General features: G+C 35.7%; 1 protein-coding gene across 2 annotated transcripts in view; it reads right to left on the bottom strand.

The window, feature by feature from the left end:
- The window catches only part of epc1a (enhancer of polycomb homolog 1 (Drosophila) a), a 33110-nt gene extending 17550 nt beyond the window's left edge, over positions 1-15560 (bottom strand). Inside the window, exon 1 of one of the 2 annotated variants that reach the window (XM_051124213.1) lies at positions 15205-15560. In XM_051124213.1, coding sequence (XP_050980170.1) covers positions 15205-15216 — 12 coding nt within the window. In that variant the 5' untranslated portion in view covers positions 15217-15560. Of the gene's footprint in view, positions 1-11279; positions 11676-15204 lie in introns of those variants that run through there. The other variant, XM_051124211.1, reaches the window with a different exon arrangement.
- Positions 15561-18007: the final 2447 nt, after the last annotated feature.

An 18007-nucleotide genomic window follows, 5' to 3' on the forward strand; every position in this document is an offset into this window, starting at 1 on the left:
AAGAAAGTGCAGCCTACAAAAATACACCATGTTGGGAAATGAAAAGACTGGAATCAGCATAGAGCATAATTCAACTCAAAAAGCCCAAATCATTCGTCCAGTTCGGCTGAAAGTTCGTCAAGACAAACTTTAAGTTGAGAAAGCCGGAAGAAAGAAAGTTTTAAAAAGTTTAACTAAAATCTCTTGTAACCAAAAGTTTGAAAAGTTTGAAAAGTTAAGACGTTTCAAAAGTTTAAATACTTTAAGAAGTTTAAGAAGTTTTAAGTTTGGATGGTTTTCAGTCTGAAATATTTTTAAAGTTTGAATGTAGTCTGTCAGATAGATAGATAGATAGATAGATAGATAGTATTGGTCAGATTATCAATCGACAGATAGATAGATAGATAGATAGATAGATGATTCTAACATAATTACCAAGTTACTAGCATGTTGCTAGTCTGTTTCTAGCACGATTAGCAAGCTGATAGCATGTTTCTAGCATGATTAACATGTTGCTAGCACGTTTCTAACATGATTAGAAAGTTGCCAGCATGTTTCTAACATGATTAGCAAAGTTGCTAGCATGTTTTTAGCATGACTAGCATGTCGCTAGCATGTTTCTAGCATGTTTCTATCATGATTAGCATGATTAGCATGTCGCTAGCATGTTTCTAACATGATTAGCAAATGATTAGCAAAGTTGCTAGCATGTTTCTAACATGATTAGCATGTCGCTAGCATGTTTCTAACATGACTAGCATGTTGCGAGCATGTTTCTAGCATGATTAGCATGTCGCTAGCATGTTTCTTGCATGACTAACATGTTGTTAACATGTTTCTAGCATGATTAGCATGTCGATAGCATGTTTCTTGCATGACTAGCATGTCGCTAGCATGTTTCTAGCATGACTAGCATGTTTCTAGCATGATTAGCAAAGTTCACTAGCATGTTTCTAGCATGACTAGCATGTCACTAGCATGTTTCTAGCATGACTAGCATGTCACTAGCATGTTTCTAGCATGATTGTTTCTAGCATGATTAAATGTTTTTAGCATGATTTTAGCATGTTTCTAGCATGATTCTAGCATGATTAGCATGTCATGATGTTTCTAACATGACTAGCATGTCACTATCATGTTTCTAGCATGATTAGCATGTTGCTAGCATGTTTCTAGCATGTCACTATGTTTCTAGATTATGTCACTAGCATGTTTCTAGCATGATTAGCATGTCACAAAGCATGTTTCTAGCATGATTAGCATGATTTGCATGTCAGTTGTTTCATGTTTCTAGCATGACTAGCATGTCGCTAGCATGGTTCTAGCATGATTAGCAAAGTTGCTAGCATGTTTCTAACATAACTAGCATGTCGCTAGCATGTTTCTGGCATGACTAGCATGTCGCTAGAATGTTTCTAGCATGACTAGCGTGTCGCTAGCATGTTTCTAGCATGACCAGCATGTTTCTAGCATGACTAGCATGTTGTTAGCATGTTTCTAGATAGATAGATAGATAGATAGATAAGGTTAGATGATAGATAGATAGATAGATAGATAGATAGATAGATAGATAAGGGTTTGAAGATAGATAGATAGATAGATGAGTTTGAATGAGTTTAAATGGATTAGAAATACAGTACATAGAAGGGTTGAAGTTTGATTGAGGCTCAAAGGATTCTGGGAGTTTTGACAGTTGGAATTTGAAAAGTGTTGGCTCATTTGAACATTCCGTCAATGTAAGTCTATGGGATTTTTCCCAGTTTTAAACGTCATTTTTAGGAAAACCGTAAGTCCGATCAGTTAGAAAAGATATAGCAACTCGAGTCAGATCAGTTTGAAAATCTGGGCTGAGTTTGGAGTTTGAAGAGTTAAAGCTCTAGGAGGAGTAGCAGTCAGAAATTTTAGTCTCAGAAGAAGAATAATAAAACATGCCTTTATATTAACATTAAATGAAACCGCTTCTCATAACGAAACAAGAACATTGTCTTATTTTTAATCAAATGCCAATGGTTGTACAGACAAATTATGCATTCACTATAACAACTTGTTTACCACATTCTTCATTCTTTCAAGCAGACATATTTAGGCCTATTTATATAAATTCAGATAACTCTTTATTGGGGCTACTAACATGATTCAGTCAAGAGCAATGTGTGATTTTGTCTTTATTTCGTTGCTTGATTAACATCAAAGCCACAGACAATAGCAACTAAATTAGGCTGCCGTTGCTTTAAACCTGTATGCACGGATGCAATGTACTGATACGTCCAATATTCTCCCAGCTGTTTAGGTTTACCCAAGATGTAACGGAGTACGCTCACATGAATATCCATCAAAATGGACAATTCAAAATCATTTTGTGTGTATTTCTCTATTCATGAGATGCGAAAGAGTACTCGTGCACTGTGTAAGGCACTGCTTTTGTGCCTGCGCTCAGAAAACCGGACTCTTTTGGGTCGTCAAATTTATCCATGTCTGCTCTTCTCTTATTCCCAGATTAGGGCTGGGTATTGAGTTTGATACTTTTTAGGCACCGACCAAAATGCCTCGATGCCATTGAGTATCGAATAGCCTCTCGTCGTTCGTTAACCTAAGGGGTTAATCTTGTCAACGTCAGTGTGCCAATAAGCCTGTGGCACTAGGTGTGTTCGACTAGAAGCAGCGCCGCGCAGATCGGAGGCTTTCACATTGAACGTGAAATGCGCAGCCCTTCAGAGAGCAGCGGCAAAAGCTCAACTAATTTGAACTTTGAGCATGGCTTGCACGCAAGTGGTGCGCTCCGCTGCGCGTGCGCTTTAGTCGACGCAGCAACAAACCATCCTGCGAGAGCAATCCGAAATCATGCGAAGCAGTCTACTCTTTATAGCTCTCTTGATCCTGCGCAGAGCCATGACAAAGTTGAAAACACCTGTTAGTTTACACCGGTTAAACTCAGATGTGGCTCACACGTGAGGCTGTAGCGTGAAAGCTTATGTAAGGCTACGTTTACACTGGTGCATTTTTGTTTAAAAAATTAAAACAATCCATACTGGCATTTCAGAAAAGATGTCCATACTACGACCAAAAGTGAGGGTTACGTGATCATTCACGAACATTGTAGCATGATGCTACATAAGACAATAAATTAGATTTATATTCCGCTTTTACTCAAAACTCTTTTTAAACCACCAGTGAGTGCTTGTAATAACTTCCATTTGCCGTCGAATGTGTGTTTTGGCCATGTAATGTTGTTGAAATGTGTTATGTCCTCTGAGTCAGAACAGCGATCGCAGAAGAGAGAAGGCATACAACGTTATACATACCAGCAGATAGCACTGGAAGGTGCTAGTGCTTGTCAGTAAATTAGTGGAAAATTAATAGAAATTATGATTCTGTCTGAGGTATGCATTTTTAAAACGAACATGTGCGAATGTATCCTAACAGATGTGTAAACTGAAAACTTTTTGAGCTTTATTATAATTATTTTAACTGATTTATTGTGTTGGATATATTTTGTTCCTTTGCGCAGTGGCTCAGGAGTCTTTGAATCTGTATAAACGTCAATAAGCTGAAAAAAAATTATTGAGATAATGTAATCTTGTTAAAATTGATTTCATAAAATTGGTATCCAAAAAAAGTATAGTTAAGGAACCGTTATCCAAGTCAAGGTATCGGCATCGACATCGAAACTTTTCGAACAATACACAGCCCTATCCCAGATATTGACATTTTTTAATGTTTTATGGGACCTGCAGCAAATGTATGCCAGCTTATGTCCCACCGGATAGATAGGCTATGCTACAGGTCAAATGTATGCATGTAACCTCCTAACCACACAGCAGATGAATGAATGAATCTCTTCCGAAATCATGGCTCTCTAATATTTTCGTCTTGTTTTTATTAGTTGACGAAAATGTCAATAGATCTGTCATTCAAAATAAGTTTGTTTCGTTAGTCTTTTTTTCGTCAGTGGGGAAAAAAAAAAAAAAAAAAAAAAAAAATAACACTGTGGTATAGGCTGTAGAGCAGAATCTCTCTACTGACACAAACTGCTACCACTGCATGGTACACAACATCATATCGCTATGCTTTAACACCATTACTTCTATCAAAACACACTTCAGTCTAAAGCCCAAATCCACAAGCCCTGGATTATCAAATCATACATTAAGCCCCTGCTGGTCTGGTTGATCAAAGATCAGGTGAAGTATCTATTTACTAATGTGTAATTTAGCACATGTTTGTCCAAAGCAACGTATAGAACACTTATTGGGACGACCTCCCTAGAGCAACCTGAGTGTAAAGTCAACATGTTGCTGCATTCACAAGCCATTTTACTTCCATGATGTAATGGATTTCAGAGGGAAACAAGATATCCATAAGAAAAATAAATGTGCTGTTGAGCACGAGGTTGTGTGTTGTCTTTGGATGTACTCTAGCAAAGGAAAAAAAAAAAAAAAAAAAAAAAAAAAAACTTAATTTGCTCTAAATTAACCACATTCATATATAAATCAAGCACATAGAATGTAGTTAAAACACATTGCGACAAGCATGCCTTTTTTGGAAAAGATCAAAAATATACACAAACAGCCTTTATATTACATACCAGAATGGGACTTTTTAATGCCTCATGATACCTAGTGCAAAATGTCTGAAATAACGCAAAGACGTCATGCATAATACAATTTAAAAGAGGCATATATACTCTACTGTCCAAAATCTGGGGTCAGTAAGACAATTAGTTTAAATGATAATATTTTACAATATTTTTTGCTGTATATTTGATCAAATAAATGCATCTTTTGTAAACATAAGAGACTTTTCAAAAACAAACAAACAAAAAAATTGTTTCTGACCACAAACTTTTGAATGACAAATGTGCAAAATGCTTGTATTTTGCACAATGCTTAAATTAATAAAAACATTCACAACAGAAACTGATTATTACCAGTAAAGGTATGAAAACTTATGCTCAGCCAACCACATCTGATAATATCAAATCAGCCTGGCCATTACAACAGGTCTATTATCGTTACAGTCTAGGCGAGGAAAGAAACATTAAAAAGCTTTACTGATCTTCATTCCAAGATCCTTGACAAGGGTCAGAGTACCGAATTAAAATTAATGATCCAATCAAAAGAAATAATCAAAGTAATAGTCTGTTGTCCTTCAAGAAAGATCCCCTCAGGCCAGAGCTGAAAGCTTCATTTACACACAACATTGTGTATCATTTATCGCTCACATCAAACTGCATTAGAAACATTCTCTCTTTCCTTATCAGCAAATATTCCCACTGCCATTTGAAGCAATGCTGATCTGACAGAACATGCCGAGTCATTTACACCGTCCTGGCATTCTGTCCAGGAACTGGAGGGGGGAAAAAGCAGGTCAAACTTGTCTGGAATGCTGCCATGACCTCTAGCCTAGACTACACTCCAGAATGTCATTGGAATAAGAAAACTGTCTTGTCTGGGAAAAACGGCTTGTTGGATTGATGATTTTTGCCAAAGCTGACACATGGTTGATGCAAAGACCCAACGTAAGAGACAATCAGTCAACAATTACCATACATCTGAGAAAGGCTACATGTAAAACCATTAAAATAATAATAATAAACACTGCACACTTAAAGTGCAACATCTACACCAAACAACTGCATACATTCAGCGCAAACTCAACTGCAATTGCGTTTGGTGGTTTTAACACACAGAAATGATGTTTAATGCTACGATAATCATGTCATTAAATCATTCTGGTTATGACTGATACAATTTGTTGACAACATGATGGCACACTGACATGATTTAACATAACATGCTGGCACAATGATTTCCAAACAAGATCAACGTGCAGTTGCGACATCAGCAACATGCCCGGAAAATCCAGTTAAAACAAGCAACGACCGCGAACCACCACGTTTAAGGGTTTCACAAGTTCACATTAAGAAGAAAACCAGCTACGGCAGATGAATATCTAGTAATAGCAAGCAGAGAACGTTTAATTAACAAACGTTTGTTGACAAAGCGGGAGGAATTTGCGGCTTTCACTGAGGTTTCACGTTACAAGATAAAGCCTCTCTTCTCTCCTATAAAAGAGAAGATAAAATGCCAGCTACCTGCAAGAGATGATCTAAAAACAAACATGTTCCTTTAAGGAAATTAGAGATAAACACAAAAAAAATGACAATGTAAAACGAAATTGTGTGTTTTACTTGAACAAACATTGTTCGTCAACAGTATGACCATCAAGAGATTCCATCTGTAAACAATAGTGACATGTCTTAAAGTCTGTCTGAATAACAAACAGGCAAGATGAAGAACATCCAACAGTGTCAGGTGAGGCGTAGCATTTGATTGCCCATTAATGAACAAGACCAGGATGCTCCCTTATTATCCCAACTATCACTAAGTTCAACAGTCATGCACTTTTGAGTCCAACTTTCCACGTTTACATTAACAACATGATCTTAAGGTTAATGCTTTGGAGGTGTTTAGTTGCCAACAGCATCTCAGAGTGGATGAGAGATACAGTAAACACTTCTGCCAATCAGCATGTTTACATGCTTACCCGTCATTAAACCCTTTTATATAAACGGGGTCAGTTAAATAGCAACACGTTAAAGTTAAGAAAACACAAGGAAAAATCTTTTAGCAGGGATACATTGATAATACACAGATTAATATTTTCATGTTATGGCCACTATTAAAAATTCTAAAATATATGTGCACTATCACTTAAGATAATTTTTTCAGCGACGATAACAGTAAATGTTTCTTCAGTAGCAAATCAGCATAAACAAAAATGACTTCTGAAGTATCATTTGACATTTAGACTGGAGTAATGATCACCTTCACTGGAATAAGACTAACATTTGAGGGCAGTGGCACCAGCGCTACTAAAGTCTACAGATGGTGCCGCCAGGAGCAGGTTTAGTAGCGCTGGGGGGGGGTGGTGTGTGGGATTATTAAAAATATTGTTTAATCATAAAATTACTATTGTTTTGTTTTAATAAGTGCGGCTGCATTTAATTTCTCATATATTGTGTTTATACTGGATTTGACAGTGGTTGGGAAGCATACAAAATTTACTTAAAGGTAATGTGCAAAATTAAATTTTTATATAGAAAATTTATATATTCTACTCTTCTTAAATGTACCATTATTCATCTGCAAGATGTTTGTTAAAGATCACTTGATCTGGAAAGCATCTGCTGTGTACAAACATCTGACAGACATCCGTAAGATGTCAGTTTTACATACATTCTAAATCATCAACATCTTAAAGACATCTAATAGACGTCTATTTGACATCTGACAGGAAACGTCCTATAGACATATTGCAGATGAGCAAACACTCTAATAAATACGTCTTGCAGATGTAACAGACGTCTCCGAGATGTACGTGTGCTAGCAGTGATATGGAACTGACCAACAACTTCAGTGATTAAAAAGTTTGTTTTTCAAGGCACTCTGTGACTCCTTACTTCATACACAAAGTGCAAAACTGACAAAATCTGGTTTCTTAATATGTGATATTTTATACTAGTGATTTTATAATTTCAAAATATGAAGCAAAAAGTAGAAAATGAATGACTAACAAGCCAATAAGTGATCCTCTGAATCCATCTACTGGTTATAATTGTGATTAGATTGTTTAATTTTACATAAGCGTTTACCACAAAGTTTATTTTGGTCATCCTATTAAAAATAACATTCAAAATAATATTTCTCACAACATTTATTGTCATAAATGCGACCATTTGGTCGGAGTGTCGAGCCCTGCTTAAAACAAACAAACAAACAAAAAAAACAAAAACAAATGTTCAACCTACCATTTTACTGAACTCTTGAACAGTACAATTTACAATTATATCATTTTTAAGATCTCAAATTAACATTATGATGTTTAAGTGAACAAATGCGTTACAAAAGTGTACAGTAAAATATGACTCTTAATTTTAAGTTCAATAACTGCCCAATACATAGACTAAAATAGGAATTCAATGAAGAAATCTCTCTCTTAAAGAGTTAAAACTTTTTCGTAATCTAGCACTAAAATTAAAAACACCTGAAATAACTGGAATTAAGCATGCACAAACAGCCAATATAAATTAATTGTCCGTGCCCATTTAAAAGCCATTTTGCACAGAATGTTTTTGGAAGACTCAAAGGAACGCAACTATTACAAACTATTTACTAACCTTTGAAAGTGCAGCATATCAGTGCACACGCTAATGCAAGCACAATTACAGAGTTATTTATGAGCCCACAGTTCCCACGCTATTCAGAAAGGACGTCTTGCACTTAATTTCACCTCTCGATATTCAGTTGTCCTCTCTTTGAGAGCACATCCACTAAAATAGTTTGTCTAGCATACAAATGAGAAGTGAAGATACCAGGGCAGATACAAAAATAAAAGCCATATGCGACATATCCTAGCAGAGCTTGAAAGAACATCTATGGGGAAAATGTACGACTTTTGACTCCTGACATAACAGCTGAAGAACTAAACCAGCCATTACAGATGTCAAAACGCATAACCACTGGAAGAAAACCACTCCGCCACAGATTCCAAACAAACTGAGTATCAGGGCTTTAACCAGTCACCCACATCCAAGTCATTTACTGTCAGAGAAATTAGTCTGTTTGTCACAACGTTTGACAAATTTGGTCGTGAAACGAACAAGAAATGTTAACTGACATAAATCACGGCCTGAAGTCATCATACAGCAATATACAACACAAATGACACCAAAACAAAACCAAACAACTTGGGTTTCCAGTTAGTTTTCCAAGAAAAACAGCTAGGTCACTAGGACCACCAGTATTTAGGCTGTAGGTTTGCCTGTAGATAAAATGCATGCACTTATATCTCAAATAATGGAGGTTCTCTAACATTGTTCTAAATCAGAGCCGTCTTAACACAGCTTTAATGCAATTGCTCATAACTGATATTTAGGCATGAATCATAATGATAACACTTAAAACAGGGCTTCTCTTCAATAATTACCTCAAACATGCAAGCTTCATCTTTCACACGGGCCTCAGGCTCACCTTGAAATTCTACTAATAAATACTGCATAAACAATTCTTCAAACACCACATCCAATTTTAATAAGAACAGGCTCAAACAGTAAACAACCACCACTCATGAACCTCCACAAGAGAGTACAAGAGACACTTTACATGCTGCTATCACTGACTGCATTTGCATGCACATTTTCTAATGTTTTGGTTAAAACTTTTAAGAACAAAAAAAAGACGTATACATGCAACCAGCATAAAAATTGAAAAATCAAGAGCATTTTCTTCTGGAAATATTAACGACGTTCACCTAGTAATTTAGTGTCTCATTAATTAATGTTTTTTTTTAAACTGAAAATGCAGGCTATGATTTTTCCTATAGTGCAAGATGTTCACACGACCCAAAATTCAGATTAACATATGCATGCGTGTCTTATTTTGATTCATGGAACCAGTGCAATCAAGTTAACATGTTTACATGACACTTACATAACTGAAATGTCTAATTTCTGGATAGAATCAAAATATGCTGGTGCATGGAAACGTAGTCAGTGATGCAAGCGGCCCAAGGGCCCGAATAAGTATTCAAAAGGCAGCATCTCATTACAGGGCCTTCAGCTCAGCCTTGCTCTCCAGGGTTCCTGCACCTTCAGACCATTACATATCCCGTTCATTCATGATTACATGACATTCAAGGGCTTTTAAGAACTGTATAAACACTGCATTTATAAAGAGCGAAGTGTGGATGAGAAAGCATCTTCACAAGAATTAGGTTTTCCACATATTTATGACTTTTCCAGGCGTGGAAAAAGTAGTAATTAACTCAATTTAAATTCTGTCATTATTTACTCATCCTCATCTTGTTTAAACCCTGTATCACTGACTTTCATCAGCAGAACGCAAAAGGATAGGTCAAACAACGTGACAGCTCAATCACCATTCACTTTCATTGTATGGGGGGAAAAACGAGTAATATTTTTATTGTTTTTTTTTTTAAAAAGATTTCTCTTCTACACACCAAGCCTGCATTTATTTGATCCGAAATACAGCAAAAGCAGTAATGTGACATTTTTTCTATTCAAATATTTTAAAATTTAATTTATTAAATATATTAATTTATTCCTGTGATCAAAGCTGAATTTTTTAGCATCATTACTTCAGTCTTCAGCGTCACATGATCCTTCAGAAGTCATTCTAATATGCTGATTTGCTGCTCAAAAAACACTTATTATTACTGATATTTAAAACAGTTCAGTATATTTTTCCCAGGATTCTTTGATGAATAAAAAGATCAAACGATCAACATTTATCTGAAATAAAAAGCTTTTTGTACCATTATACACTATACGACTCAAAAGCTTGTAATCAGTATCATTTTGATGGAAAAGAAATGATAGAAATGAATACTATTATTTAGCAAGAATGCTTTAAATCGATCAAAAGTGATGATAAAGACATTTATAATGCACAAACGATTTTTATTTCATATAAATGCTGTTCTTCTGGACTTTCCATTAATCAAAGAAAACTGGAAAAAAAAAAAAAAAAATCCACTCAGCTGTTTTCAAAATAATAATAATAATAATAATAATAATAACAACAATAACAACAATAATAATATTATTTGAGCAGCAAATCAGACTATTGAAATGATTTTTGAAGGATTACTGTAGTAAGGATGAAAAATTCAGCTTTGAAATCACAGGAATAAACTATATTTTAAAACATATTCAAATAGAAAACATTTTAAATAGTAAAAATCTCTCAAATATGTGTTTTTTTGTACTTTCGATTAAATAAATGCAGGCGTGGTGAGCAAAAGAGACTTTAACATTAAAAATTCTACTGTTCAAAAACTTTTGACTAGTAATGTACATGACAGAATTGACGTTTTTGGTCAAACTATTCCTGTCAAATATTTTCAGATATTTCCAGGTTTCCCCATGACAGCGGGAAGAATTCCCGCCCTCTGGCTGCCGTTTGCCGCCACTGCAGGATAAAAATCCAACAAAATGTCGGTGCCTCCGCGGTCACATGACTCCTTTTGTGTTTTGCTGCACGATTCGGGTCCAAACGGACTGACAAAACCTGACTTTCACACCCCAAACAGCCATCAAACAAATCCAACTGCATATACCAGACGTTAAATTCGGTGCACAGTGCAAAACGGCTCCAAAATACCGTGTAAAACGCCTCACGCACAGTCGGCCATTTTGTTGCATCCAAACCTGCGCAGGCTGACAGAAAAAAACAAATTCGTATTGCACAAAAGCGGCAGTTGCATGGTCAAAATCGTACCGATTCCTCGTCCTTTTCCATGCCGGTGGGCATCTGCGGCACGGCGCGGTTGATGGACGCGTACTCGTGCAGGTCTGGCAGATCCTCGCATCGGTAGACGGGCAGCGGTTTGAGAGCGTCCAGCGCCCGCGCCCTGAACGACAGTTTACTCATTTTACTCTATAAATCTATCCGATCCCCTCACAATCACCCATAAAACCGCCACAGATCTCATGGAGGAGGGTGGATGGAGTTGGAGAATGAGAAAAAATAATGGAATAGAAGAGCTCCAGCGAGGAAAAGCAGAGGCGGGTGTGTGTGTTTTCTCTCGCTGCCTCAGTGCGCCATTCACAACATGGCGGACATTAAAAACTCCTCAGCCGATTGCGTTCTTCCCTCCTCCCTCACAAACTCCGGTGAACGCGCTCCAAAGCCATTCCAATCCAGCACGGCTCGTGCACGCGAGCGCGGTCACGAAACATGCGCGCACACATAAGCCTACAAAAATGTTGCCAGAAATTACATTTCATTAAGGATCACTTTTCCGCCATTTACGTTACCAGTCAAAAGTTTTTGAACAGACAGATTTGTAATGTTTTTTTTTTTTAAGAAGCCTCTTCTGCTCGCCAAACCGGCATTTATTTGATCCAAAATAAGGCAAAAACAGTTAATATTGTTAAATATTTTTACTATTTAGAATAAATGCTTTCTATTTGAATATATATTTAAAATGTAATTCATTCCTGTGATCAAAGCTGAATTTTCAGCATCATTACTCCAGTCACATGATCCTTCAGAAATAATTCTAATAGGTTAATCTGCTCTTCAATAAACATAATTTATATATAATAATATATAATAATATATATATATAATTTTTTATTTTTTCATATTATATATATATATATATATATATATATATATATATATATATAACTGTGGTTCATTATTTTACTGCCAATTACAAAATACACTCCTATAAATTCTCTCACACAGGCATTATTATTGTGTATTTGGTAAATAAATAAATAATAGTTGCATTTATATGCATGGACATTTAAATTATTTACACTTCAACACTGACTTATTTTCTTGTAGCTTGAAGCTTTATATTTTATTATATGTTTTGTCTAAGTCAATGTCACAAAACTACTATTAGTACATTTTTTCCATTTATGTTACAATCAAAATAGACAATTGTGACAGACTCTTGTGTTAGGAGACGGCGCCCTCTTTTGGTCAAATCCAGACACACCAATAAAATGCATTTGTCTTCTTTTTTGAGTTAGACTTACTGCTGAGTGCCCAGACACTACAAACACATACACAAACATAATTCAGTGCCTGCACTGCCCTGCCCAAACACATACCACACAGACACCACACTAAATTACACAAAGGAATGTTTTCAGGTTGAACAAAGGATTACATTTAGCAATAAATGATTTCCACACAGGTACAAAATGCAACAATTTAGAAAGCAAAGAATAAAGTCATGTAATAAAAAAACATATGATTTGCTTTTAGAAAACAGCCACATGGGGTTGCAATGCAAGTAATGAACTCACGTCACAGTATGTCTGCACATCTGTATACAATGATATTATGATTTCAGCTATCACACAATAATTAATTTGCACAATAATTAATTAACCTGCTCAATGATCCCATCCTGATGACTATACTAAAAAAATATATAGTTTATATAGTATATTTATATATGAAGAGTTCAGATGCAAAACCAGCTAAAAGCCATCTGTCAAAAATGAGATAATGATAGTGAGTAAATGCTCTTGACACATATTATACATCCATCAAATACTTTTACTTCAAACTCGCTAAAATATCAGCCTCAGCCCAATCAGAAGTACCAGTACTTAAATAGAAACCTATACATCTGAGCCTGATAAAAATGCATTTTTTAAATAAAGACGTCAGATGGATTTAGCTGGTTTTGCATCTGAACTCTTCATATATAGACCAGCTGCTTGTTAGTAAGTGTGAGAAAGAGAGAATATGAGAAGTGAAACTAGGTTAGAAGTGAAATAAGCTTGCTCATCCGCTGTTACACAAAATTCAAAAAAAGGACCCATTGGGGCAAAAAAAAAAAAAAAAAACATATTATATATAAACAATATATTATTTATATTTGTGCTCAATAAATATAATAATAACATTATTATGTGAATTATAATAAATTAAAATAAAATAATAAAAAATAATAATATGCCACTTTTTGGTTTACATACACTGCATCATAAACGTCAGCTATACAGCAGTGTCCTGCAGCGTTTTTAAATCCTCCAGTCATAAACTACAGGATAACGTCAATCTTTGCACACGCCACAAAACATTTGCTTGTTGAACTATGACATTATGAACATAAACGGCTTTTGAGCAGGAAGAGGACTTGAAACTGAGATGTAGGTCACTTGAAAGGCCAAACTGTCTTTTTCGCAATAGGTTCGAGAAAGATAACAGGGGAAGAAACAAAAAAAAAAAAACTATATGCTTATGCTTCTTCAAGCATGTCATTTAAACTATAATAGCACAATAAAACCTACCATAAAAATCGCCCTCAAAGGCAAACCACCAGTTTGGGCTGCAGAACTAAAATCGGTAGTTTTTAAATCACAAGTATAGAAGCAGACAGGTTTAAAGAGAACGTGTGACCTTCAGCAGGACACATCCCCATGGGGGATCATCAATAAAGTTCTAGTATTTTAAAAGTCACTTTGGATAAAAAGCATGTGCTAAAGGTTACTTGGAAAAAGCACGGTCAGGACTATTTGAAAACCACAAACGATGGTACAGCCATAATCTCAGGTCACATGTGAGCATGAATTATGACATAAAAAGGACAATACATACTAATTCTGTCATAATGTCAATCTACGGTTTATTGACACTGATTTGATACTTAAATAAATGGATTTCTAAATTATTCAAATGCATCTTCCACAACATTTCTTTAAAATGCATCCAAGACATACTAATATTTTTTTAGACACACTTTTTTTGCAGACAAAACCACAAAAATGCAGCAAAACAGCTAAAAGGGCACCGAACAGGTTCAGGATTATTATTCATATTGTCAAATTTTTAATTATAGGATGATTCATCAGTCAAGGCGCGGAGTTCATACTTAAGGCCTCAACTACAATCCAGACCATTCGGTCCAATCCAGACCATACGTCTATTAAACACTGATATATTGTAGATAATAAAAACAATACACATATTTCCAAACAAAGCACAAAGAATGTAACACTGCAAATTATTTTGTGAAACTATAAATCTTAAAGCCATTTAATTTAAACAAGTTCTAAACAAATTGTGAAAAAACACATAAATACATCTATTCAAGCTGAAAATCAAACATCTTAAACTGGTTTACAATTTTCAGCTGGTCTAACCAGCTAAAAAAAACAGCTAAAAACCCTTGAAAACCAGTCAACATGTCCGTTTAACCAGGTTTGGAGACCAAACAAGACCATTTTAGGCTGCTTTAAGCTATTTTTAGCTGGAATACACGTATAAAACACAGGGTGGCCTGATTTTATGTATATATGAACACTGAAAAAAAGTACAATCTCCATTTGTGTTCAACTCCAGAGGTCCCAAAAGGGAAAAAAAACTGGCACCAACTCAAGAACAACCCTTATTTAAAGAGGTCCATCTTTAACAGCAATGTAATCACTTTAATGAGGTCAAGCAGACGGTGCTGTGTTGTATTCAGTGTATTACTGAACGTTTTCCTGTTCATTTGTTATACAGATTGAATATTTTATACGACAGAAGACACAACAGGCCACTAGAGCTGCCAGGTTATTTACATCTCAATAGCTCCTAACCAAACCAGGAACAACATAATCTGGCATGAAGCTAAATCTCCTAAAGCTTTAATTCAGTAAAAAAGTTGCCTATGCGGAAAACAGTAACTCACCCGTTTTTCCATCAGGGTGGATGGTGACAATTCATTTTAAACATGTCAAGAGCAGATTCCCAAAGCCATGAGTTGTGGGGGGAAAAGAGGACATACAGCAAACCCATGTCCAACTCAACAATCATCTTCTTTGGAATGAGATCTGGCTCGTTACTGCCGCAGAAAATCCGTCTTCATAAAGGCGAAAATCATATGATAATCGGCGTGTAAGAACAGACGACGACCGCTCCGCGCACTCAAGCACTGCGCTTTCACTTTGAATTAAACTTAACTCGAGACTGCTGGCAAAAGTACCGACCAAACGGTTGTTTTACGATCAAGTCCAGCTCAATACACAGTCCTTGGAAAGATCTGGTTGGACCACTAAAGGGTTAATAAGTTTTGCGTCTTCATTGGTTGGAAAGAGACACCGATCACCTGTGGAGAGCAGCGGGGTTGGTCGAGCGCTGAAAGAGGGCAGGAAGAGAAGCTGCTTTATACAGGCAAACTTTAAACAGACAGAGAGAAAAGCTTTTTCCTTAGAGAAGGAGTTAGATATTATTTATAACCTCGTGTTATATAACACTGTATGTTTTCTAAAATAAAATAAAATTTGTATTTGTTAACTTTAGTTTGTCCTTTGAGCTAACACCAACATTAATATTTTTATTAACTAACATTAAAGAATGCTGTAGTGACAAATATATTGCTCATTGTTCATGTTAGTTAATGCATATCATATGCAGAGCTTAATAAAACTACTCATGCTCACAGTACAATAATGTAGTCTTGAAGCAAGCATGGGTGAATGCAATATGAGCCCGTCAAGGACTTGTCTCAACATGTAGTCAAAACATTTAATGACTTTTCACACCCACAAAGCACCGCTAACAGGAAATGATCTGTAATTTGCCACTCTGCAGTCCAATTCTAATCTTTATGGTGGAAAATTCTAATGTTTTCAGTGTGAGTTGTTCGACATTGTGTTTTCACAGAATCGTCGTGCAGAAATAATTGTCTGACTCTAGATTTAAATGTGAGTTTGTGCTTTGGGTTCAGGAAGTGATTCACACAGTAAAGTGCAAAAATCACCCTGATAAACAGGGTCCAATTTGATCTCATGTTGAGGCCAAGATTGCCTTCAGTTTTGTCTAAAGAAATAATGCAGAATCTTGAATATTTCTTTATTTCATGTCATTTTTCTTTGTTTGAAGTTATTAGTTTAACCATACGCCTTTTTTTCCCAGGCCAGGATTTGTAAATCGCCTAAAGTGTGCTTGTTTTGGCCTTGTTTTCCTATTAACAGTCTCTCTAGTCCTCATACATTATATGCATATTTGCAGTTCTATTGATCAGAATACTTTTCAGTCATTACCTTCAGCAACAACAGGAAAACAAAGCCAAAACCCTGACATTTTAGGCAATTGAGAAATCCTGGCCAGCCAGGAAAAAGAGGACGTATGGTCACCTTGAATTTATTTAAAATCAGGAGTCGACAAATATGTTTTTTTCAAGGCTGATGCCGATAACAAGTACTACAGATCAAGTAGACTGATATTTTGAACTGATATATGTGACCCTGGACCACAAAACCAGTCTTAAGTAGCACAGGTATATTTGTAGCATTAGGCAAAAATACATTGCATGGGTCAAAATTATCGATTTTTCATTAATGCCAAAAATCATTAGGATATTAAGATCATGTTCCTTTAAGATATTTTGTAAATTTCCTACCGTGAATATATCAAAACTTAATTTTTGATAAGTAATATGCATTGCTAAGAACTTCATTTGGACAACTTTAAAGTTGATTTTCTTAATATTTTGATTTTCTTGCACCCTCAGATTCTAGATTTTTAAATAGTTGTATCTCGGCCAAATATTGTCGTCATACATCATACATCAATGGAAATCTTATTGCATGGTATTTCAAAAATAAATAAATTAATTATTTAAAAAAAAATCTAGTAACTTGCTTTACCCCTAAACAACTCTATTTTTGCTGTGTGCTGATGCCATTTTGAAATATGAAAGAGTAAACCAGGTTGTGAAATGCTGATTCATGTGCTTTTTAAGTCTTGCAATTGAAGTGATTGACATTTTTAATAGTCATATATAATATTAAGCTCTTTTTCTTGTAACTGCATGCATAGTTAAATCACCAGTCAGCAGTATATGTGCACGTAGACAGCAGTGTTGATCCAGTGCCCATGTTTGTCTGATTATATTGCAGTGCTGTCTGACTCTCTTGTAGTGAGAGGTTGTTTCTGTTATGTAACACACTCCCTGGGGAAACGGCCCTTTACTTTCCTCCAACAACCTACCTTTTCTGTGTTTGTCCCTGTCTCGCTTCCTTGTTTTTCTCCTCTATATTTTTTTATTCTTCTTTGCAGTACTACTGTTCACAATAGGGGAAAAGTATTACACAAGATCTTTTGACTGTCCATGTGCCATCATAAACTTCTATGCATAAATAACCCACTTAGCATTAATTTGATTGGATTTATTCCAATGCATTATTTACATTTGAAGTCTAGTAGGTTGTCACTTCTTGTTGTGATGCAGAATAGCACAGGTCACGTGATTGTAAGACACTGAGCTCCCTACGCCTTCTAGTGGACATTAGTAGGCATGCACAGTGTTTCCACTTCCTCACAAGATTCATTTGGATGTTTGGCGAGTTGCATGAGCTTAAAGAAACATTTTACCAGAAGAAATTTTGCTAGTGTCGCTATAGATTTGATGGTAGTTCTTACTGCTGTTCATGGTGTTTCATTTTCATATGGACCACAAAACTAGTCTTAAGTAAGACAGATATGTTTGA

This window comes from Labeo rohita, chromosome 12 (genome assembly GCF_022985175.1).
Source record: "Labeo rohita strain BAU-BD-2019 chromosome 12, IGBB_LRoh.1.0, whole genome shotgun sequence".
NCBI classification, from domain to species: Eukaryota; Metazoa; Chordata; class Actinopteri; order Cypriniformes; family Cyprinidae; genus Labeo; species Labeo rohita.